At 47.0% G+C, this 25,645-nt stretch overlaps 1 protein-coding gene across 5 annotated transcripts in view; it reads right to left on the bottom strand.

Moving 5' to 3' along the window:
• Kank1 (KN motif and ankyrin repeat domains 1) overlaps positions 1-25,645 on the bottom strand; it is a 194,298-nt gene that overhangs the window by 4,029 nt on the left and 164,624 nt on the right. For 3 of the 5 annotated variants that reach the window (XM_013348094.2, XM_026781269.1, XM_026781270.1), the window contains 7 exons: positions 18,650-21,331; positions 8,130-8,312; positions 7,439-7,550; positions 6,070-6,312; positions 4,434-4,521; positions 2,117-2,336; positions 31-173 (listed from right to left, as the gene is read on the bottom strand). In XM_013348094.2, the coding sequence (XP_013203548.1) occupies positions 31-173; positions 2,117-2,336; positions 4,434-4,521; positions 6,070-6,312; positions 7,439-7,550; positions 8,130-8,312; positions 18,650-21,331 (3,671 nt within the window). Of the gene's footprint in view, positions 1-30; positions 174-2,116; positions 2,337-4,433; positions 4,522-6,069; positions 6,313-7,438; positions 7,551-8,129; positions 8,313-18,649; positions 21,332-23,338; positions 23,674-25,645 lie in introns of those variants that run through there. The other 2 variants (XM_013348093.2, XM_013348095.2) reach the window with 2 other exon arrangements.

Genomic DNA, 25,645 nt, shown 5'->3' with positions numbered 1-25,645 from the left:
AAAGGCTGGCCCAGTAAGCAAGACACTAACCTGACTGGCCTTGGCGTTCACGTCCCCACAGCCGAAGAGTTCTTCTACAACCTGCATGTCCTTCTCTGCCTCCACGGCGGCGAGTGCCGCCAGCATGATAGGCGTGTACCCCGCCTTGTTCTGGTGATCTACGTTACACACGTCTGCAAGAGAGAAATGTCCTTAGGGAGAGCCACCTAAAGCAGCAAGTGTTCGGGGGAGCCCTGTGGAAAGGGCTCTGGGAATGAAAGCGACTAAGAAGGAGACGATTGTTTCTACGCCCCGTCTCAGCGGGTTGGCAGCAGCAGAGAAGATGGGAAGTGATTACAGTGTGCCCTGCATGTGACTGGTGATTACGGTGTGAAAGCTTGGCGCCGCATGAACAGGCTCTAAGTGTGCTTACTCTGGAGTGTAAGCACCATGAGGGATCTAGACAGGCGCCTGTTCAGAAATTCAACCACGTGGCTCCTAGCTCTCAGTGGTGTAAGATCAATATTAATGCAAAAAGTCCTCTAAGAGACTGCCAAGGACTACCAGACCCCACGGGCTACAGCTCTCCTCTTCTCGAAGTCTCAAGAAGCATTCCGGGGCTTTAATGACAAGCCAGGATGAAGAGCAATGGAAAGTAGCTTTTACACTGAGCAGATATCAAGTTAAACACTTAAGATGGGACAAGGAGAAAACTGCTTGGGACCCTACCTACTCCATAACATAATAACACAATGGGATGTACGGAAGGACTTATGTCTAAGAAGCAAAGTGGGCACACACACGCCACCCAAGGTCCTTGGAATCTGAGCTTGTCAGTTCTTCCATGCTGAAGCACCTAGAGCTACATTATATGGAGCCAAAAATCTACTCAAAATAGGAAGCAATAAAAATAGAGTAAATAAAGTGATTAATTAAAATCACGTAACAACGGGATCAATTCAGTTTGCCAATATCTATTCTAGAGCTCGGAGGGCAGAAAAACCGTTCATTTCAAGAGTAATGCTGAAGTTGTGTTCTCTGGTATTCTCCACGTATCCCCAGCTGAAGGTCACAGTCTGGAGGGAAGGAGGCCTGTAACTTCTTCCCGTCGTCAGATGGAAGCAGGCACCCCCTAACGTGGGCACACGCAGCCCTGGGAGGTAGCTCACTGCGGAGTGCTTGTCCAGCATGCAGAAGGCCATAGATAGCTCCACCACCACACCCCTTACCAAGAAAAGAAAGAAACTGAAGATAGTAATAAATGATAAGGGTGCTTGGATTTATTTTTTCCCTCTGTATTAACAACTCCAGGATGGAGTAAAGGCTATCAGGCCATCACATCAAAGGACAATAAAGGAAACTGGGATGATCTCATTATAGAAATCAGGTGTTAACATGTCTTCACTAGACGGAGTTACTGTACATTCTGTGTTAGAGGCATATCAAAAATACTGTTTTGATAATGGAGGTGATTTGGGGACTCCCCCACTTAAGCGCATTGCTGAAGGCTCAATTTCTCAAGAGGTTTCTTCTGAACTGCCCTCTCATCTCATGCATGGCGTGACCCAGGGTTGCCTTCTGGGATGACAAGTTCTCCCCAGTGTCATTACATGGTCAGCGGTAATGGGAAACACCACCTCTGCTATCTGCGACTCTTCAGGAGCGCTGTAGTTGGGCAGGGACAGTCATGACTCTATTGTGGCTTTGCTAGTTGCTATCCTGAGCAGCCCCTCACTTCTGTAGGGCCACATGAGGCTGGTGTACAAGGACAAAGTGGCTGCAGACACCAATGCTGGGACTCTGGGCCCGTGAGCCAAGCCTGCATGATTCATGGAGGAGCCAATGGGAGCCAAGTTTACTAGCAAGGTCCACCTCATTTGAAGACAGCCAACCTGCAGGGAGAATATCTTCAAAGCCGCCTTTCAAAATAGACCTGGATTCTGTTTCTTATTGTCCGGGCTTGGTGTACTTGAAGCCTCCCACCCATGACTCAAGAACAGCGTTCTTGCCATGTCATGTGGAAAAGCAATGAACAGACTTCAGGATGGTCAACGAACTCAGGCATGGGTCAACGGGCTTCGTGTAGACAAGTCACAACCCGAGTGTTCCTAGGGGAGCATCCGGGCAGCCTCCGTACCTGCATCCAGAAGCAGCTTGACGATTTGGAAGTTGGAATGGGACACACTGTAGTGGAGGGCGGTGTTGCCATTGCCGTCGGCCATGTTGATGATGTAGCGGAGGACCTCCGGGGAGACGGCCTCGAAGGCGGCGATGTAGTCACCCACCATGGCCGGCACAGCGGACTTCTGACTGGACACGCGGAACCACTCATGCTGGAGGGTGTTCAGACAGAACCTCTGCCAAAACACCAAGCTGCTGTCAGTTTTATTTATAGCTCTCTCTAGCCCAAGCAGTCAGGCCTTTTATAGTCAAAGTGTACGCAGTCAGCGTTGGCTCTCAAGTGCTAGTGAAACCCAGCATCTCAAGAGCAGCTCCAGACAGCAAACCTGAACTTCTCTTCTCGTTTGTCCACTGTTATCACTAGGACAGAGATCACAGTAATGTGCAAATGGGTTTAGAGCCAGATCCCCATGGTTCAGTTCTGAATCCTGCTACTTATCCCTGGGGATCTTCCCCATCCTACATCTTAGTTCCCATGTCTTAAACAAAAACAAAAGAAAACAAGCAAAAACTTCATTTTTATAGCATCTATTTAGGCCTGGCTTGACTTTTGAGCTGTTTGTGTTTACTGAACTAACTAGACTTGCAAGCGAACTTTTCACTGGAATCAGGAAGAACTTAGCCCACCTACAACTAAGTTGCTTCCTGAGCCAGAGTGAGTAACTCCAACTCTCCCGCTGCACTAGGCTGGGAGGTGAGATTAGCCTAGGCTACACAGCGAGTTCCAGGCCAACCTGAGCTATGGTGTGAGGGCCTGTCTCAAAGAGCAAGCTGGAATGAACTGATCCTAGCACTATCAATCTGACTTGGTAGCTGGTATGCTACGGATACTTAAAAAATTTTTATTTATTTATTATTTTGTGTGTGTGTGTGTGTGCGCGCGCATGCGTGCACGTGTAAAATACACATTCACAAGCACATATGGAGGGCACAGGACAACCTGCAGATATTGGTTTTCTTAATCTACAGTATGGGCCGTGAGATTCAACCTCGGGGCATCAGGTTGACAGCAAGCACCTTTATCCACTAAGCCATCTCTCAGGCCCAAGGGCTGCATCTCCCAGGGCCCCAGATCCAGGGGCTAAGTTTGGCAAGAGTGGTCTGACGGGTACATGTTCCTGTGTACTGGTGTCCAAGTCTGTGACAGCCGCTGCCAACTTTTAACGTAACGTGCCAGGCCCACAGCATCCCAACTATGTTTCTAGGATTAGCTAACTCCTTAGCTCTCATTTTGCTTTCAGAATTCCAGAATCCCAAGAGCCTTGTAAGTCACCTGAGCAGCAGATGCGGACTCGCATGACTCAGCCTCAAGGGAGGTGAACCTGCTGACATGTGACAACTCAGATCTCTGTCATTATCAAAATAATGCAAGAAGCCACATTTTCACAATTCCCTGAAGACGGAGCTACCAATCAGAGGCCTGGCCAGGCCAAGCAGCTGCAGACCAGGCTGTCGACAGAGGAGTGAGTCACCCGGCAGCCCACCAGCTCAGCCGCTGCACGGCACTCCCTCTGTGTCCTGTGTTGGGCTACTCCTGACCACTGAGCGGATCACAGTCTCTCTGCTACCCGCTTCTGCATCTCTCCAGTTGTTCAGTCAGTTTTCTGTTTAAAAATAGTGGCAGTGGGCTGGAGAAATGGCTCAGCGGTTAAGAGCACTGACTGCTCTTCTAGAGGACCCGGGTTCAATTCCCAGCACCCACATGGCAGCTCACAACTGTCTGAAAATCCAGTTCCAGAGGATCTGACACCTTCACACCAATGCACGTAAAATGAAGATAAATAAATCATAAAAAAAATTAAAAAAAAAAATAGTGGCCGTCTGCATTCCCCACCGGAACCTAACGGGCGCTTTCCTAATGGAAAGGAATGTTGACCTCAGCCCAGATAAGCTTCCTTAAAAACTACGCTTACTTTTTGAAAAGTTCTGAGATGCTGCTCTTTGGGCCAGAAGGTTCTATGGGTAGAAGTGGAATACGGGGAAAGAAGATTGCCTGCAATTAGCCCTCTCTTTCTTTCTGCCAAGTATGGGCCTCCCAGATGCCTCCACTCCAAGAAAAGTACAGGGTGGGTGAAGGAGAGCGGAAGCTGGGCCTCAGGGAAACAGTGTGTTCCCTGGGCTGGGCAGTACGATGCTCGGCCAGCTGTGCTAGAAATGAGCAGCTCAGGGAGAAGCATGCCTGCAACAGCTGAGGGGCAGGCTACCACGTTCCCGACCGAGGTACACTGGGTGATGCTGCACAGCTGGGGGACTGTTCCTATCACCACACTCACCATATCTTTGCTGGTCAAGGCTTTGGGATCATTTATGTTATTTTTCAGTAAGTTGCATGCAGACAACATCTTTTCACTTAACTCATACCTAAAGGGGAGAAAAAAAAAACAAGACAGAAAACTTAGAACTTGTCATAAAATAAAAGCGATTTTTATCTGAAAGCCCACAACCATTTAATAGGCCAGGGCCATGAGCCAGCCTAGAAGGATCGTGATGACTGGAGCTGTCTCTGGGCATTGGTGATTGATACATCACTACACAAAGTCAGTAACTCCGCAATAAAGATCTTTGGAGAAGGGTAACTTCCAGTTACATCAGTTTGGCCTTTAGGACATTACAAAATAGCATTTGGAAATTTTTATCCCTTTTATTCTAAGTTCTTAAAAATATCCTTCGTCTTGGCCAGGTGTGATGACACACGCCTTTGATCTCAGTACTCAGGAGACAGAGGCAAGTAGATCTCTGTGAGTCTGAGGGCAGCCATGATCTACAGGGTGAGTTCCAGTCCAACCAGGACTACACAGTAAGGCTCTTTTTTTTTTTTTTAATTTTTTTATTTTCGAGACAGGGTTTCTCTGTAGCTTTTGGTTCCTGTCCTGGAACTAGCTCTTGTAGACCAGGCTGGCCTCGAACTCACAGAGATCCACCTGCTTCTGCCTCCCGAGTGCTGGGATTAAAGGTGTGCACCACCACCGCCCGGCTAAGGCTCTGTTTTTAAAATATGTTGAACCCACGTCTAGTGACACAAGTGTTCATTCAACACATACGCAAAGTCCCACATCAAATGACATGGTAATCTCAATAAAGCTGTTTGAAACCCAGAAGACATCTCACACCCTATGGAAATACTTACCTTGTGTTGACGGTGAGATTCTATTTGACAAATGTAACAGAGCGAATGTTTGCTGAAATGTGCCAATGTGTACTTCATAGACCCGAAAACCACACCGAAGTTCCCATCTTTTCTCATTTTATAAGTCAAAAGTCTGCACTTGCTAATGGGGTCACAAACTCGCCCCACGTCTCAGAGGATGTTTTAGCCAACCAGAATGTGAGATTTTACTTCAGCTGATAGTTATGACAGTCCCATATCTACTGTTGTGTTCCTTGCCACCCGGTCAGCAACAAAACAGAGACATGTGGCTGACACCCATCACCTTTCCAGTCAATAGGATTTTGGGTTGAGGCTGAACTCCATTCTGCACACACACACACACACAATGGTCCCATTGTAACAATTCTGACATTTGCATCAAGATAAAAATCTGAACTCTTAAATATTGTGCTGGCCATCAGAAATGTCAGGTATGTCTTTGTATTCAAGGCGATGTGTTCAAACAATGGCCGCTATAGTGGACGGTGGTTCCACATGCCAAATTAGACAGCAAAGAGTTAAAGTTTCAGCAAACAAAGGAATGGTTAACTGAGCCATTCTCGTTGCTACGCTAAGAGATCTGAGAGAGACCATACCCTGCACTTATATTTACCAGTGCCCCAACCAGATGTGCATGCCTCCGAGACACAGATAAGGCTAAACCCACAGGTAGAGCTGTGAACTACCTGAACCAGTTAATTCTATTACGCAAGTACACCAAGCGTGGGAGGAATCGGGGAGGGGAGGGGAGTGTACCACACCTCTCTCTGATTTCCACCTTCTCAGGTTCACATTCTGGAACCTGCCTTTCATCTTCCACCCTGGCAGACTTGAAACCTTCAATATTAACTGCATGCTGCCCTTCCGCCATTCCCCGAGTGTCGTCATCCTCCTCTTCCTCCTCCTCTTCCTCGGGAGGATACTCAATGGTATCACACTCGTCATCTGACTCAGAAGAAGAGCTTCCATCTGAGCTGGAATCATCACTTGACGTTGTCTCATACCTAGGTGGCAATTGGGAGTTCAGGAGATGCACGGTGTCCCCATTAAGACCCAGTGACAGACATTCCTGCAGAGGGAAAGCCGCTGCCTGACTGCAGACACCTAGCCAGTGGCTTAGAGCCTGCACACAGAAATTCAAAGTCAGATCTATATTTAAAGGCCTGATAGGTTTATAGTGGGTTTTGGTGTCAGAGAGCTATCTCCCGGTTGACACCTGGTATTATATACCACTTGGAATAATAACAACAACAACAACAATAATAATAAAAGCCATGACACCACTAGCTCAGAATAAATCGAGAGGAGAGTGACTTTATAGAGAACCAGATCTGCAGCTGCTGCTTCTCCCTCCATCCTTCCTATTTTCGCCCCCTTCCTCCTCCCACTGTCAAGGTGAACAGATGATAAAAGCAACCAATAGTTCCTCTCGGGCATGGCCTTTGAAATCTTCTGGGCCACATCACTCAGTAAGGCTGGAGATTTGCAAAACGTGCACCATCATGTTAGGCCTCTCCTGGTAGCCACTGCACTCTTAAATACCCACCACGACAGGCACTGTTGCCTTCTTATTGAGCAATTGACTAATTGCTTTGATTCAGCTGCAGGAGGACAAACAGGCTCAACCACCTGGGCTAGTAACTACTGGGTATTCTATGTAGAAAACAAGGAACTCGAGCAAGGGCCGGGTTTACCACTCCTCGGTTGAAATGCCCTAAAGTTTTGCTCATGAACATAGAGAGCTAAGCTAAAAGCAATCCATTCTGGAGAAGGGGATGTCTGTCACTGGGCCCTGGGTCAATGCTGCCAGCCTCTTCAGTTCCCTCCTGTATTCTAACATGTACAAGCACAACTGTCCAAAGGAGAGCAACAACCCTGCTGGGGTTTTGCTGAAGATGTTTTTTTTCCAGGTCAGAGGAGAGGAGAAATCACTTTCCCAGATTCAGTGGGTACCCTTGGAAGAGGGACATATTCTTAAGAACAGCGAGAAGAGAGAGGAAGAGAAGCCCGGGAGCACCTTTCTGAGGAAGGATTCTTCTATCAACGTGTAGCAGCATCCCAGAACAGGCACCTGGACAGTGACGTAAAGGAGACAGGTGTCTGCACTCCGCCACCACCAACCCGCCTTACCCGCCGTTGATGCCAATGAACTGGAGGTTCTTTTTGGCTCCGCCATTCGGATCTTTATTCCCATCGCTCTTCTTCATGATGGACTTCAGTGTATTTTCATTATTAGGACAGACTGTAAAGAAGAGCGAACCGAAGTGATGAAAATTCACGGAAATCATGCGAGTTAAACCGAGTGGGCATCCTTCCTCGTGCTTGTGAATGTGGATCTTAGTGTGCTTAGCTGAGAAACTTTCACGAGACCACCGGGGAAGGATGTGCAAACAGAGGAAATAATTCAGCATTCGTTCTATTAATAATGTGTTTTTAAAACAGGGGAGAAAAAAAAAATCTATCAGCGTGCCCAGACATTACAAACTGGTGATAGGGGGCATTTATACCAGGCTGTAATGTTTATAAAGTGACGCCGTGTCTCATTTCACCCTAGGCACCAAGGTAGGGATATTGGTACTCTTCAGCTAAGATAAGCTGGGGGGTGGGGAGGACATGCATGCTAGCATGCGAGAGAACGGAAGGCTGTTTGTATAGCGCATAATTTGCTGCTAAGGCTGCAGGCATGCTATCTGGTAAAGATACTCCAGGTTTCCCAGCTGCCAAATATTATATAACCTGTCTTCCAGGTCGACGTACAGATCATCAGCTGGAATGTTGGCAGTGCTGCCTAGAATCCCAGCACCAGGCTGTGGAGACTTACCATAGAGGCCGGTGGCTATCTGGTCATCTGTCAGGTTCACCGGTGGAGTATTTCCCTGAGTGGGGAACTGGTCTCGGCCTCTGACAAGCTTCCCTTCCGCCATTCCTGTCTCTTGCTCAGGCTGGGCCGTTGGCACATTTAACAGTCCTCCCGACCGAAGGCCTCCACACTTACAGTGATTTCCTGTTCAGAAAGAGAAGAGCATGGGAATGGGGTACTAGGACAGCACATGTACTTAAAAGTTGTTTCACTGAAAACAGTTCTCACGGAGCTGGAGAGATGGCTCAGTGGTTAAGAGCACTGGCTGCTCTTCTGGAGGAACTGGGGTTCAAGTTCCAGCACCCACATGACAGTTCACAATGTCTGTAAACAGTTCCAGGGGGGTCTGACACCCTCACACAAACATAAATGCAGGTGCACAACACCAATGCAAATAAAGTTTTTAAAAAGTACATACTTAAAAAAAAAATCCAAGTGTCACAACTCTCCCTCTTGTGCTCCTCTGTGAACACATTACACTGCTTATTTACATCACCTAGACTCAGACCTCCAGAGCCTTCAATGATTGCTAAGCTTTGCCCTGGTCAGCAGAACGTTGGCCCGCCAAGACTTGTCATCTGAGCCATAGAGCATCTTGCTCTTCTACTGTGGCTCCCTTCTGGCACATTGGTGTAGGAACCACGTTCCCACCCATCTCCAAAGACATTAAGGCTTCAGCTGGGGAAAAAAAAAATATATATATATATATATATATATGACACAACCCATGGAGCAGCTCCTCCACTGGGGAAGTCTGGGAAACAGAGTCCGCATGGAGATGCACCGAGCCAACACGGCCTGCCACCATCTTGCTGGTCCATCGTCATTCCCTTATCCCTGTGGTCTTTGTGGGGAAACGAACAGCAGCCCAGGGAGCTAAGGTTGGGTTCCCTCATTTCCTGACAGCTCTTCTCCCCATCTCCACACAGCCACCACCTTTGTCCCCTCCCTCCTCAGCTGGAGCCAACATTCCTATCTCAGTACAGCCATCTGTCACCCTTTTAGGGTCTATCCTACAGGGACAGGGTGAGTTTTAGAAATATTTCCTTGTCAACTTATTTCTCATCGTGTTCACTAGATTACTTCTCCACATGGGAAGCATTTCATATCTGTTCACTGGCCAAAGCAGGAAAATCTGATTAATATTTTGTAATTTAATGTATTACAGAATTCTCAAGATGGCCAACACTGAAATGCTCTTGATAATAAAAGATTAAATTAAAAAGCAAATAAATTGAAATTTATGGACATGTATGTTTGCTTGAGAGAAGGTTGCACTATATGTCCCTGGTAGTTAGGCCTGGAATTTTCTATATATACATATCAATCAAGTTGGCCTCAAACTCACAGAGATCTTACTTGCTGCCTCTGCATGCCACTATGCCCAGCTAAATATAATAATACACACAAATATACCTTTATAGAAGATTAACCAGTAAAAGTCCACTAAAAGGAATAAGCTATGGTGATTAAAAATTTTCAAATATTTACTACCTTTCTATACTAAGTGTAAGAAATTTGTTTTGTATAATCCATACTAAGTATGGACCAGCTGTTTTCAAAATCACTTTGATTTAGTAATTTGATTTCCAAAAATGTTGTTCTAAGGATACACAGAGACATACAGAAGGATTTTCATTATGCCCATATTTAAACCAGAAAGGAGAAGCTGACCTCACAGTCTATGTAAGAAACTAGTGCTGAGCTAGCGGGCACTCGCACAAGAGAATTCTATGCAGTCTTTATGGGTTCCTGCATGTGCATGACCACAGCACGGAGTCTTCTCCCGGCAAGCTGTTCACCAGCCTGGCACGCTGCCACTTTCATGGTCCGTGCTGTCCATGCTCTTTCCAAGACGCGGCCTAAATCCTATTCTTTTAATTCTGTTTTTCTAGACACCGTTCTCTTTTCTCTATCACTTGCTCTGTGCAAACCAAACACTCCCCGCCCCGGATTCTCAGCCCTTGTGCAGTTCCTCCTGGGCGGGCAGGCTCCTTGAAGCCCCTTTTGCTGCATCTGTATCTGGCATCCTCTGCAAGGTTTAGAATGGTGCTGGACAACAGATGTCCTTCATTAAACATCTGTGCAACTTACCTGGAGGTCAGAGATGCTGCCTGAGGCCAACAGGTACTGCAAGGTCACCAGTCACCAAACTAGTCCTTACTAGTCGTGTCAGGGAAAACTCCTACCTGTATTGCTAGAAAATCTGTGCTGGGTGGTGTTCAAACTGGCTGGACTTGAACAGCCTGGACGTGACTCCCTGAGCTTGGCAAGGCCCTTACTATAGGCACAGGCATCACATGGAGTGGCACTGCCCCGGCACAAAGCTCTGACCAAGGACTGTCACAGGCAAGAAGAAGGAGGAAGAGTGTAGATGAACATGGAAAACCGGAGTGGCCAATATAGTCCATTGAGAAGATTTCACACTGGTCATGGTTGGAAATCATGTATATGAGGGGATAGGACTTTCAACAATACAGAATAGGGCTACTATGTGCTGGTGGGCTCAGCAATCACTATAATAATATATAATAATATAATAATCATCATTATTTCGAGACAGGATCTTACTACATAACGTAGCTCTTGCTGGCCTGGAAAGTAAACCAGCTGGCCTCGGAGAGCATCCTGCCTCTGTTGTTTCAGGGCTTGCTTTAAATTAGGTGTGCGCCACGATGCCCAGTGTGGAATCGGGATTTTTTTTTTTTATTCTTTCCCCGTGATTTTCCCCCTCAGCCAAGATCGAGAACTACTAAAATTAAACTAAACTGCACCTTGAGGGCTGAAAACCAAAAGTGCATGCCTCCTCAGCCCCAACTCATCAACTGGGAAGTGTCTGGAGTCTTAGAAATAACTGTTTAGTGAACAGGCCTGGGCCACCAATGGTGGAAGTCCAGAGCGAAGACATGTCACCCAAGCAAAAGCAAAACGCAAGGTAGTGATAAAAGACCCTCCATTGTCCTAGCCCTACAGCCCAGATGTTTCAGACACCTCTGGGTGGAAACGGTTCCTACAGGAATAGTCAGTGAAAAGTCAGGAGGAGCGGGTGGCTGCAAGATGGCTTTGGCCGCCAGCTCATTTAAAGTGGCCATAGATACTAATAAGACATGAGCTCCATTTTAGGCCTTGGCCAGGTTAGTGATGACTGAAAGACGGTGAGTGACAGAATCTTACTGTTCTGGAGAGTGGAAAGCATTCATTCGATGTACTAATTCTAATTTTAAAGTGCATACAGGATTTAATATGTAGACAATCTTAATAGTGAAGGCAAGCTATATTTTAAAAAAGCGATGTAAATTTTATTTTGTAGCATTCCCAACTTTAGGGCCATTAGAAACAAAATATTAAATAAGAAAAATAATTCCGTGAAAAATAGGGGACTTTCACAGGACTCCCCTCCCTCCAATTCCTCTGTGACATTTCTTCCTGACTTTTGAAAATTTGCTAAGATGAACTTTGAAAGTTTTGTTCACAGATACCTACACTACTGTGGCAAGCAAATCCAAATTTTTACTTATTTTTCCAACTGCCTTGAGAAAACGCAGCTTTGAACAGTACGGAGTGCTAAGTAACAGCTGTAGTGCCTGAGCCTTAGCATTCTGAATGGGTTTTTAAAGACCATTTAGCTTCCCTGTCAAGAACGAGCAGAACCATAATTTCTGACTCACAATGGAGGCTGTCCATGCCTTTAGGTGTTTCCCCTAAAATGTAACCGTGTAACTGAATCTCCTGGGGTGAGGATGGGCACAAGCAGGGGCCTGCCCCTTGGGTGTACACATGGCTCAAGGACGAGGAAGCAGAGATTCTATTTTTGACAGAGGTCCTTTGGGGCGGACAGTGTGTGGCCTAGATGGAGGAGCAGGACCCTCCCTCTTGGACTTCTGCCCCAAGTGGAGGAGGCACATACTCGGCAATACAAACGGTGACCTCCAACCAGAGGAGCCCGGAGCTGGGCCAGGACAGAGCCGCGCGCCCTTCCGTCATTTCTAGCATTTCTAGCACCACTGTGTTATTCTCCTGAGAACTGTTCAAATGGCTGCTAAGTATTCACCAAAAGTGGATGCTCAGAAACTACAACCCCAAAGTGGATTAAGAATCAAATTCTTTTTCACCGCAACCCCACCCACATTTAATTATATACCCTCCCATGACTTGACCCAGAAATCCCAGGCTGACAAACTGCCTTAACTAAGGCTGAGTTAAAATGTGCCCTGTGCAGACTCCTCCCAGAGAAGCCAAGGTCCTCGGCTCTTCCCCAGACCTTGGTGGCCTTGACCACAGCTGAACCCTGAGCACTCTCTACTTGCCTAAGTGATCTCCATGGTGACCACTCACATTTCGGCCACATGCTGCGTCTTGGCTTCCCAAACAGTGGGCCAGTTATTCACGGCACATCGATATAGCTATGTGCTGCAGTACCGCATGGTTTTATTATGGATACCGCTGACATTTAATGTACAGCTACTGATCAACATGAATAGATGGGGGGGGCATTACAGAGTCTAAACATTTTCACTGAAGTATGAGCGACTCTCTGCTCAGGAAAAGACACGGTGAAAGTGACCATGTCTGCCATTCCTGCAGACAGCATGAATTCAAGCCATTTATGTTTCTTGAAAATTACCAACCGCCCTTAGCCTGACATCAGCTATATGCTTCGGGATCCAGTCGGAATAAGTGACAAGTGAGCCAGCATCTTCTCCCAGAACACTTCTGCAGTTTGCTCATAACCACTTAGGAAGATCAAGTTCAGGAGAGCAGAATTGTCTAACAAGTGTCAACTGAAGGGCTGCCAAGGGAGAGGGCGGAGTTAAATCCTCTGAAGGCCTTTCCTTCACAGATGAATGCCTTTTCCCAAGATCATTAACACATAGTCAAGTGACCTGGGTCTACAATTTTAATCTTTCAGGGGTCACTTAAAAAAAGGTATGCCCCTCCACCCACACTGAGAGACAGGGTTTCTCTGTGTAACAGCCCTGGCTGTCTTAGAACTCACTCTGTAAACCAGGCTGGCCTCAAACTCAGAGTGATTTCCTGTCTCTGCCTCCTGAGTGCTGGGATTAAAGGTGTGCACCACCACCACCCAGCCCTTGCGTATATGTACGCAAGTGTACCATGTGTGCATCCGGTGCAGAGGACAGAAGAGGATGTTGGATGCCCTGGAACTGGAGTTACAATGTTTGTGAGCCACCATGTGGGTGCCAGGACTGAACTTGGATCCTCTGCAAGAACGGTAACTACTCTTAACCACCGAATCACCTCCCTAGCCCAGATTTAAGTTGTGAGCCCTAGCCTTTAATTGTAAAGCCACCTCTCCAGCTCGACCAGCTCTTAAAAAAAAAAAAAAAAGACAAGAAAAAGAAAGAAAAGAAGAGAAAAAAAGACGGAGTCTCACTTTTTCCTTTCTGGCTAGCCTGGAATTCACTATAAAAATCAGGCTATCCTGAACTCAGAGATCCACCTGTCTCAGCCTCCTGACAGCTAGGATTAAAGGTGTGGGCCCAGTAGAACATGACCAGCAGGAATAATTTCTTTCTCTCTTTCAATACAGGGTCTCATATACAGCAGGTTAGCCCACTACTCCTTATAAGCGGAACCTCTGATCCTCTTGTCTCTACCTCTGAAGTATTGAGATTATAGGCATGTATGGTCACCAGCCTCTACCTCTGAAGTATTGAGATTATAGGCATGGACCATCACCAGATCTCGTTTAGCTATCATTTTGGACAATCACATAAAGTTATACACTATTAACAAAATAAAAAGCCCAAGCATAAAGATATTCAAAGTTATGGGCTGACTCTAGATGAAGAGGCTCTGATCACAGAACAGGGATGCAGTTCCATGGCAGTGAGCCTCCAGATTCACCTTAAGCGTAGATACAGACACTCCATGCTTTAAGCCCGTTTATTCCCACATGCCCCTCAAACTGGAGTGTTTATTTGGTGACGGAGGTAGGGAATGGGTAGTAGCAGATAATACATGTTTAAATAAATTCAAAGGCATAACCCTTCACTGAAGTGGATGGCCAGTCTTTTATACAGCTACTTCCACAGGAAAATTCTGCTGGGAGGGAGCCTGGGGAGAAAATGAGTCTTCTCATTTGACCCAGACGCAGAACTCAGACTCTGCAGAGACAAACACAAATTCCCAGGCCTGAGAACCAGCCAGCTCTCCAGACTCCCAGGCCAGAAGAGACCCCTCCTCCCCAGGCCACTTAAACACTGGGGTTCCAGGACCTCTTGGCCTAGCTGATTTTGATGCTCTTGTAACATCTTAAAAAAGAGATGCAAAAAGAAAAACAGATACTGAGTGGTGTAGCTTGAGAAATAACCAGACAGTTCTTCAGAAACAGAATTCTGTAACAGTTTCATTTCCCACTCTTGTTTTGGTTAGATTTCTTCCTACAAATCTGCACAGCTAAGAGAAGGTCTCCAAGTTCATAAACGTTTTAAACAAGCCTTTAAACCAAGAACACAAACAGAGACTGTGTAAGCCTCAGCTCTTTGAGTGTAAAAGGTGAATTTTCTAAAAATCATCTGGCAGGCAGTTAAGTTCTATCTGCGTTTGCTCAGGGATAGTTAGATATTTTTAGGGACTTTGTAACTCTGAGTCATTTGCCTAGAATTTTCTTCCCCTTTCCAAAGTTAAAAAAAAGAAAAGGAGGAGAAAAAGGAGGAAACTCCACTCCTCAAATATAAACCCACTGGTATAAAGGAAAAAATAAAACCTCTTAAGATTTTTTTTTTTTTTTTGGTAATAACGGAGTTTCCTTCCTCTTAGCCAGGCATGGCGGTGCACACCTAGAATCCTAGACTTGGGAAGGCTGAGCCAGGAGGCTCTAGTGAAAGGCCAGGCTGATCCACAGTGAGGGTCTGTCAAGAGGAGGAGGGAGGGAACGTACTTCCTGTGACCATTTTAACTGTACTAGACAAACAATGTCATGACACACTGTCCCTCAACTCCTGAGAGAATGCTTATGGCCACTTAGGTGAGGAAATACACAGGAGATAGCATGATTTTGCAAGGCGAAATAGCATAATTTGTGATTCAAATTCGATTAGAAAAAAAAAAAACCATGTTTCTACACCACAAGCCACATACCTGTACTCTCGTACATAGCTAGCGCACACAGGGGTACTACAGGAGAACATGTTTCATGGTCTTCTAAAGGACTTACAATCACATACTCCCAGTGTAATTTTAAATAGAACGGAAATATTTAGTGTGATGATATGGCTAAAATAACAGTTTGCGGCTGAGCAGTGGTAGTTCACATCATTAAGCCCAGCACTTGGGAGGTGGAGGCAAGTGGATCTGAGTTCAAGACTAGCCTGGTTGACAGTGAGTCCCAGGACATCCAGGACTACACAGTGAAACCCTGTCTTGGAGGGGGTGTGGGGATGACAACAGTCCACAAGCTGTCAAGTGACTCCATCATTAAACCCTTAACTCTAGAAACAGTGCATCTACAGACAAGGTCTAATACCTGTATATATTGTATAATAATGTACTGAGCCTAAATACTGATTCTTGAAAGACTGTGTCCTGACAATTTATCTTACTTCCACCCAACTTCCCTATAATATTTTTTTATCTTGATAAAAATATTAGTTAGACAGGCATAAAAATTGGTGCATATGAGTGTGCAATATGTGAATGCGTATGTTAGAGAGGAAATTCACAAGCCAGAATTATGAATATAAAAAATGGAGATTAAAAGGGGAGGGGCTGACGAGAGCACTTTTGCTTTTTTGAAGGACCTGGGTTCGAGTCCCAGCACCTACATGGTGGCTCACAACCACTTAAAGCTCTACGTTCAGGGGACCTGATGCCTTCTTCCCACCTCTGCAGGAACCAGTCACTCACACGGTGCGTTGACATACAGCCAGGCAAAACACTCTCACAAATACAAAACAACAGAAAAACAAACAAACAAGCAAACAAGTCAAAGGTTACTTGCACAAGCTTTGTTTAGCAACTTTTCTGAACACGCCCATTTCTGGAGGAGCTCAGACACCAGCGGCAGCAGCTTTCGTTCAGCCCTTCTGCTCTGTGCTACAGAATACTCCATGCTTCCCTCTTACAGACCCTGATTCTTCATCACAACCTTGTGGCGGCACAAAGACAACCTCTCTTTGCAGACATAATCTGGACTTGGGCTGCCTTGCTGACTTCAGACCCCAAAGTTAACTTCTTGAAAGAATTGGGTTTGTTCCAGAGACTGCTAATACTCCAAGCCATGTCAAACCCAATTCCTTAATGGTTTTGAAAGGATAAGATTGTATGAACAAAAGCCTTTTAGCACTGCTATGTGGTCTACACTGTGTGAGGGACAGTGTGGATTACTAGGTAGGTATGGTGACCCAGTGTCCTGTGACAGACACTTCCTTATATGTAGCATGCAGATGCTAAGAATGCACACCTTCCTGTATTGAGCTGCCACCCTATGTGGGGTAAATTCTTGATCTGATTTCCTTTCTCATCAGATCTGGGTTACGATGTGTATGTGACAAGAGTTACAGACGGTCTTTAAAGTCTCTCTTGTGTGTTCCGACAATGGCTGCCACTATGACTAGCCACCTGCTATGAGAGTATCTTTCCCTTTTGTTCCCAGCTGTCACCGATCTCGTGTGTATTAGCCGACTAATTAGGTGTTCATTGCCGGGTCAGATCTACACCCCCAAGTGCGGAGTGTCAGCATGGCTGGACAGAGCACAGAGCACGCTGTAGCACAATCAAATAAGACTTTCCAATCTCCATGCTCAGAAGGTCACACGAATCACTCCAGTAATACAGTGGAATATTCTTGATGAGAATGTGAACTACTAACCCCAGTTTGGGGAGGAGGAAGGAAGGCTGGGAACATGTCTTCATAATTCCCTCTGCCATCTGTGTCTGAGGCACTGAAGAAGTTTGTTTTGACACCAACACCTGACAGCATGTTTTTTTTTAAAGGATGAGGAGGCAGACATGTAAGATTTCACTTCAGCCCACATCAGTCTAATCCTGTTTATCCTAAAATGACTCCTCTGTATATTTATTAGAGTGATATATATGTGTCTATAATATCAGAATCATTATGCATGTATTAGAATCCTAAAAGGCAAACCCACATACACATCAGCTGTTATGCGCTTTTTTTCCCCTTTCACAGTAAACTCTGTCCTATAGCACAGATACTAAAAACTAATAATCATTCAGGTTTGAAAGCATGAACCCAGGAAGATACCGAAAGGGTATATATTAGTGTACTTTCATGGCTATCCTTTCTGGATATAAGGGGCATATTGAGACTTCTATATGGGTGGCTTACTCCAACCTATTCCTCGCATTTTCACAAAAAAGTTCACTTGATGAGCACCCTTCTCCCTAGGTACTGCGACTGGGAGCCTGGGGCCATGCCCAGGAGTAGGGTACTGTGGAGAGACTCGGAGCACCTGGTTCCAAGGGAAGACACAGATAGTGAGTCTCTTGGGGAGATGCTACATCACAAAATATCCCAGGGTGATTGCTCAGTGAGCAGCTTTAATTTCCAAACTGACGATCAGGAATCTCCATGAATGGGAAGACGGAAGTGTAGGAGAAAAAGACCCTCTGTCTGTCCTTGCAAAAGCAAACCTTCCCCTCCAGACAGCGCACTCCCTGTCCCTGGAACTGGGAGCAAAGTCTCCACAGTCCTTGCTGCTTCCTGACCTAGCACAGCTCTCCCGCTTACTGCTTGTGGCCTGGTGACCCCCGCGGGGAAGGGAGCCTGCGCTGAGATGACGTGGAAATTCAAAGGTTATTTGCCCTCGTAACGAGTCGATGACATGCCTACCCTCTCATAAAATGCTAACCGAGAACGTTTTACTCTAGAATTTTTAATTGGTCATATACTGATAATTATGCATATAAACAATACAGGCATTTTAAAAGCAGTTCTGTATAAAATGAGCAAATACATAACCAGAAGACAGACATGAGCCTCAGAGGACACTTCCGGGGAAGCCAGGCCTCATAGACCTGCTTTCCTGTGTTAGGCTGAAGCCAGGGGCCAAAGGAGCTAGGAGATACTGAGGGTCAGCAAAGGTGCTGTTACCTTGGTTTGCGATCAACTCAATCCCATCCTAAAGCTGTCTTCAAGAGTCAAAAAATGGTTTCAGCAGTTAAAAAATAAACAAAATCAAACACCCTCACTTCTTAGAGAGACCGTCTCCCCATCTTTCCTCCTACGGTTCGAATGTGCCCTCAACAATTCATGTGGTGGAAAATGAATCCCTCTGCCCCCATGGACTGATGTCACTATCCTGGAAATGGGAACATTATCATTCCGCCTTACCAGATGATACATTCTTAGCTATGACAGAGCAAAGAAAGATCTTGTGAAAGTTGGGGCCATGCTTTGGACTTCTACTCTTCAGAGCCCTAAGCTACACACACCTCTACCTTTTGTAAGTGTCCCCATGTCCTCATGCTCAGGTCTTTGGGGTACCACCTACCTGTGATTTTACCCAGCCTGGTTTTCTGGAAGTCAGGGTGCCTGAGCTCTTCCATGCTTGCAGACTTCATGACGGAATTGATGGATGTCAGGGTGCTGATGAGCTGGGAATTGAGGGAGCCGATCTGGGAATGAGGCTCCCCAAAAGCCTCTGCCAGTTCACTGTAGTTCTCAGCCAGCAAGGCCTGCTGCTCTGCCAGCAGCTTCTGCACGCGCTCAATGTAGTGATCCAAACCAGTCACCATCCCAGATGCAAGCGGAGGCTGAGGAGCTTCCTCCATGAGATCCCCTACAGGCTCGCTCCCAACACCCACGCTCCTCCTGCCACCCATCAGCCCCACAGTCAACTGTGGAGGCCCACAAGCTATGGTCCGCATTTTGAGACCAACCAGGTAGTTGTCGTGAATATTTATCTGTCCCACACCTGACTCTTTGGTCTTCACAGCAGATGGCTTGTCAAACTCGGAATTGCCGGACAGCACTGTCCCAACACCAACAGACCGAGTCTTAGTGGAGGGGTTGATGTCTTTGACCCGGCCTTCTCCTATGGCCACTGTTCGCATCTCCACAGTCTGGGTGCTGGTCTGCTTGTCAAGGGTGCTGAGGAAGGTGTTGGTGCAGGACTCCACAAGGGTGGCCGCCTCCGTGTTAGTGCACTGGTCCACCTGCTCCAGAGTCGTGCTAGTATGCTGGTTTGTGGTATCAGGCACTGCCATGATCGCGGCCTCCTCCTGACTTACCGCTTCTGTGTTCATGCTTCGGGAGGCGCACTCCTTGGGGGCGCAGACGATCACATCAACAGAACAGTCTCCACAGCCAATGGACCGCACGTCTTTGAGGTTCAAGTTTGTCTTAAGGAGTGTCAGGTCACTCCCAGAAGCCTCTGTGTTGCTGCCTGTTTCACAGATGCTGACTTCCACGCCCACACTCTGGTCACAAGTCTCAACAGACTTCCCTACGCATTGGTCATGCATTTCCACTCTCTCCTTCACGACCCACCAATTCATTGGCAGCTCGGGCCCCGCAACTTGATTCTTGCGATCGGGTTGGCAGGAGATGCCTACGCTGCTTGTTTGCAATGAGGTCCCAACACACGAATCTGTTGTGTCCACGTGACTGCCAACCATTTGGTCTCTGGTTGGCACAAGTGCCTCCACCAACTTGCTGAAGACAAGTGGCTGGGCCATTGTGGCCTTGTCGACTTTTTTCCTGGATCCAGCAGCCTGTAGTTCTTGCTTTAGCTTAGTCATCTCCCGATCATGGGTGGTTTCTTTAAGTTGGACTTCCAGGCGGTAAATCTTTTCCTTTAAGGCCTCTATGGTCTGCTGTTGCAGCTCAATCTCTTTGTCAGCTTCGGTAATCACGCCGAGCATGGCTTCTGTCACACTGGTGCCAAAGTTCCTTGTCTCGATGACGGTCCCTACAGCTGTATCCTTGCAGGTCCTGAAGTCTCTGTGGTAAACAACAATGTCGTTCATGTTCTCATCACTCCCGACAGCCACAGACTTGCACTCCCGAGACGGGCACTGTCCATTCTCCCTGAGCTCTGATGCGGCCTCACAGCTGCTATCCTGAATCTTCTGCTCCAGCGCCTGCATGTCGGCTGTGAGCTGCCGGAACTCCTTGATCCTCTGTGTGCTCTGCTGCACGCTCTCCATCTCTTCCTCCTCCTCGTAGTCGATGTACAATTCCCCGCCACCTCTTCGGGTCCGGGAAAGCAGTTCCAGCTGGGAGGCATTGCCGGCACTGTAGGAGCGCTTCCTCACCCCACAAGCCTCATTCTGGGACGCAGCCCTCTGATTTTTCAGCTGTGAGGCCAACTGCCTTTTCTCTTCTTGCAAGACGGAGATCTTCACCTGGAGCACGGGGATGGTCCTCACCTGCTCCTCAAGTTCCTTCAGGCGTTTTAAGGCGATGGCCATCTGTTCTCGGATATGCTGCAGGTGCATAGGGCTCACATTGGTCACGGGGGTGGAGATCCCTGAACTCAATGGGCTGTGGCGGATGGAGCTCCCCATGGAGGAAGTGGTAGCAGCTGCCGGGACATAGCTACCATAATCCCCATTGCCTTGGTATCCATTCTGAAGCTGGTGCATGGCTGAATTGTGGTTACCAGAACCCATATAGGATGGGAGGGAGCTCGTGGAGCCCATGCCCCCAAAACTGGCCAGCCGGGGCCTTCTGAACTCCCCTGGTGCCATCTGCATGGTGACTCTCTCCTGTTCGAGTCTTCTCCGGGTCTCCATCAATGTCTTGGTGACATGAAGGTTGTGCTTTGGAGGTTGAGGCGAGGGAGGGGGCAGCAGCTGTCGACTCTCTGGGATGGCAAAAGTGGGTGAAGTCTCTAGGGGGGCAGGTGGTCGCGGGATTGGGGTTGATGTCACGTGGCTTCTGGCTAGGTGGAAGCTGGGGCACTGTTTGCTGTCATCGCTGTTGGAGGATGACAGGGATTCAGTGGAAGTCCACACACCCTGATGAGCAGGCGTGGCCTTGACTTCTGGGCATGGTCCAGAAGGCTTTCGTCTCTTCTGGATGTTGAGTTTCTTGATCGTATTTCCCTTCTGTATGTCATCCACGTATTTGACGAAATCTAAGTCTAGCTGAAAACCATAAGGGGTTTCCACAAAATAGGGGTCCTTCTGTTCCTTGTTATGGTCTCCGTTCAGAACGTCATCTGTTTTATCTGAGAGGGAGAAGATATGATAATACATGTGTTATATATTTTAGTAAGAACAATTACTCGTGAGTGTGGCACAAGCTAGTCTGATCGTCTATGTTCTGGCAGTCCTATATTCCCGAATCTCAACTCTCTGAACGAAAATAGAGACACCGACCACTATAAGGGCACAAGTCCACGATCCCAGTTCCCGGAGAGATCAAGGATTCCAAGTTCAAGGCCAGCCTAGGGAACTGAGAGAGCTCTTATGTCAAGATAAAAACAAAGACGGCCATGGGTGTAGCTCAGTAGTAGAGCAATCTACAGTACTAAGCCCCCCACAAATAAACAAAAGGATAATTCAAGCATTCAACTCATAACATCATGAAACTATGGCCTTGAGAGCCAAGCACATCAGTACAAAAAGCCTGACAACGTGACTGTGTAATTTCACTTGTCCTCCACAGTTCTTTGAAGGAAAAGAGAGGAATTATTAATATTCCCATCTTATGCAGCGTTCATCAAGATCAGCAGAGTAAAAGAGAGGAACGCGTGGAGCCAGGGACGTCGGTGTGTTCTGTGAGAGAGTGTGTGTGTTCGTTCTTGCAGGTTTGGAGTCTTTCTTGCCAGTGGGCCAGAGCCACCTGGTGTCTGACTATGCCCACATGATTCCATTTTGCCCTGACCCCTTCTTGCTTCCACGCTGGGGACACAGGACAGGGCATGGATTCTCAGGTAGCCTAGGTACAAGAACAAGGTCAGGGGACAGACTTTCAGCTACTGCTTCTGTTTCTCTCCCTACTAAAAACGCTCTCCCAACTGGAGAGAAAGTTTTCTCAGCTCTGCCACGTTGTGTTTTTTGACACAACATCGACCCACTCACAAATACCTAGTTTTCGTAGTCATAAGCAACCAGAACAGGTCCAAAGAGGAGTAGAAGGAAGGGCAAACCAAACTCCACCATCAGGATCCTGTGGTATTCAGTAAATGCTGCTTCTGGCTAAACCAAACATCCAAAAGGAAACGCAGGAACCTTGCAAAGCAAAGCACAGGTTCTCACTGCTGATCTGAGCCACCGCATTGCGAATTTAAAAGCAAGGTCGTTTTTGTTGAAACTGTGGAATTAGGTCATAGGTTTTTCTACAGCTACACTAACAAGGCCTGTGTTTTCAGGTCTATGGAAAGAACCAAAAGCTAGGAGTGAAAATGAGAGCCATCTGTTTCCCCTGCCCCAGTCCTGGTTCTCCCCCTGCCTATACTGTAGTTCAGCTCCAAGGATGTGACGCCAATTTATGTGGCTGCCACCTTCCTAGTCCCCAACACATTACAGCTGATGGGGAATGCTTGGAATGACACCCCCCCCACACACACACCATTTGCCTCCAAGTTTTTCTCTTTTGAAACTCCAGAAAGTTTAAAAAGATTACCAAAGCAGGAATAAAAACGGACACACATTCTTTGTATCTCGATTTCAAACAATATTAAGATAAGAATACTTGGCTAGCCTGTGGCATGAGTCCGGGGGGTTCAACCATCCCACATATCCACATAATCTCCAAATCCAAACTACCATAGTCGCTGCTGCCACCACCAGCACCAGAAAGCAGTATTAGAACTGCTAAGGAATTCTCTTTGAAATAAGTGTCCCAGCGTGAGCTGACCGAGAGTGTTAGTGCCTGGAAATTTGAGCTCATGCTACCAGAATGTGTCTTCCCCTCTCTCTTTCCTAGCTTCCAAACTCCACAGGACAGTGCGCTAGCTCAAAATATGCAGCCAGACCTGTTTCCAGAACTGTCTGAAGTTCCAAAGGAAGCAAGGAGAAAAGAACAGATCCCAACCAGCCCAGGGTGTCTGAGTGAATGAGTGAATACTCACTCAGCCAGGGCTCACAGTATGGTGCCGAAGGGGTGGGGGTGGGGGCACTCAGGGTCCCGTGGGACGGGAGCCGGAGCTATCTGCAGGTCGCCCTCACCCCCTAAGCCCACGGCCCGCACCCCTCGGCTCGCGCCACCCCACAGGCCCAAGTTCACCTACCGCAGGCCCACAGCCGGACAGCCTCTGGCCGCAGCACCCCAGGCCCGGATTCCGCTCCTCTCCACTTAAGGGAACGCCTGTCAACTCGCGCACACACCTCCCAGGCCCGCAAGGACACCATAGGCCCAGCCTTCACCAATGAGGGCTCAGGCGTCCGCAGCCGTCACCCCTCAAGGCACACTCAGCGGACCGGCATCCCCCTGCTGTCTTAATGAAAACAGGAAGCCGCTGCCTTCTTCGGAAAACCTGTGCTAGTCGGTGCAGCTTTGCCAGGAGCCCAAATAAAGCCGGCAATGTGAGCCTCTCCACAGAGGGCTCAGTCTGCCCCTGGGGCCCGACACTTCATCAAAGAGTCTGTGTTCTGGAGGCCGGCCCAGCAAACTCAGCCCGGGTCACCTGAGGAAGGGCAGGGCCACAATTGGCCACTGTTCCCGAGCACTGAAGGGCACTTCTCAGCCTAGTTCCTGACAGGTGACCGGTAACCAACAGTTCCCCTCTCACTGCCGAGCCCTAGCCATGAATCTTAAAGAAAATTAATGAAACAGGCCCTTTATCCACTGCAAACAAAGCGGGGGCATGTTTGCAGGATATCACAGAGGCTTGACAAAGAAAAAGTCAGTCCTGTCGGAGGTGGTGGCAGCCGGCCTGACTTCTAGGTTTTCTTACGGACGTTCCCGCTGCAGCATTTTCAGTGGGAAAAGTGAGTGGATTCCGGGTCAGGTTTCAACTCCCCACCCCCACCCCACACACCAGAGCACATTTTTCAGCAAAAGTTAACTGGCGCTATATTTAGCTGCTTCCCAAGCTCAGCGAGTAGAGATAACCAAAGGTCTGGGTCCTTCTGAATTATCCCCAAGTGACAGTTTGGACTTCTCCCCTAGAAAACAGGGGCAGTTAGAATTTAACCACAGCGGACTTCTTCCCAAGCACTGCTGAATCCCGAGTTCTGAAAGGACCCTAGAACCCGCCCGTATTTCCTTCTCTAGCAATAAAACGAAACAAACAAAAACCAACCAAACAAGCAAACAAACATGCTCAAAGAGTAATCTGTACAACTATCCCGGGTACCAAGTACTCTATTAAATTGGAATAGCCAGTCTCACTTCAATATTTTTTATTTAATTAACTTATATTTTTAAGAGTCTCATTAGATACCCCAGATTACCTTAGAACTAGCTAAATAGACCAGGCTAGCCTTCAGAGATCCACCTGCCTTTACCTCCCAAGTGTCTGGAAAAGAGGTGTGGTAACCACACCCAGGACACAATCTCACTGTTTTTTTATCTCCTGATTTCCAGTGTGTCCATACACAAGTATCTGCTGACATACCTATGGCCCGTATTTATTCCTCAGTTTTTCTGTACAAAAGTATGACTTAACTTATCCTCCATACCATAAACATCCTCAGAGCAACAGACTGAATTTTCAAAAACTTTACCCCAGTTAACAAGTAGACATTTAAAACCCCTTTAACAGTTATTTTAGGGTGTGAAATTAGGGGTGATACATATTTTGTGCTCTACAAATTTTTATGCCACACGGATCCTTAAAAAAAATCTACCAACAGAAGTCACTGTTCCTACAGGAACGCACTGCAGTAAAAATCTAAGTACGCTCAAGTGGGCGGTGTGTGAACGTGGCAAGGGAAGACAGCTAATATTCCTCTTCCACAGTAGAATTAACTTATGAAACCCAATATGGACAAGTTCAACAGAATCGCCATATACGGGGCTGCCCAGGCATTGCCAGGGCATAAATTTCATTTCATTTTTTTTTTTTTCAAATATAAAGCCAGTATTTTCCCCAGTCTCCCTTTACTGTTAGTGTGGCCAGAAGTGGACAGTTCATGAAACAACACCCACCAGAACCTTCCTAGACCAGATCCTTCCTGGAGAGACACAGGAGTAATCTTTCGAACTCTTGTCTCCATTCCTTCCTCCAGTGCAGGGCTGATGCTAAGAGCACGAGCTGCTAACTTGGCCTTTGAGCTTACACCTGGGGATAGAGGACCCCTGTGCTGGAAAGGATCTGGGCCTCAAGTGGCTTTGCGGATCTTGAAGAGCCCACATCTCTGTACTTTAATGTGAGAGAAATAAACTTTAGAGTGACCTCAGATTCTAGGAGATGCAGCAGCTTCTATCCTATGCCCTCTTCTCATCCCTACCCTACCCCCAAATTGCCGGCTATATATCTCTTACAAAGGAGAAAATGCTAAGTAACTAAACTGAGGAGGTATTACAACAATAAGCTTTTATTATGAAAATTGGTAAATTTAAGAATAAGGAATTATAAAAGCAATGACGTTTT

Source organism: Microtus ochrogaster, chromosome 8 (genome assembly GCF_000317375.1).
Source record: "Microtus ochrogaster isolate Prairie Vole_2 chromosome 8, MicOch1.0, whole genome shotgun sequence".
Taxonomy (NCBI): Eukaryota; Metazoa; Chordata; class Mammalia; order Rodentia; family Cricetidae; genus Microtus; species Microtus ochrogaster.
The sequence above is the reverse complement of the archived record's forward strand: the minus strand, read 5'-3'. Positions and strand labels throughout refer to the sequence as shown.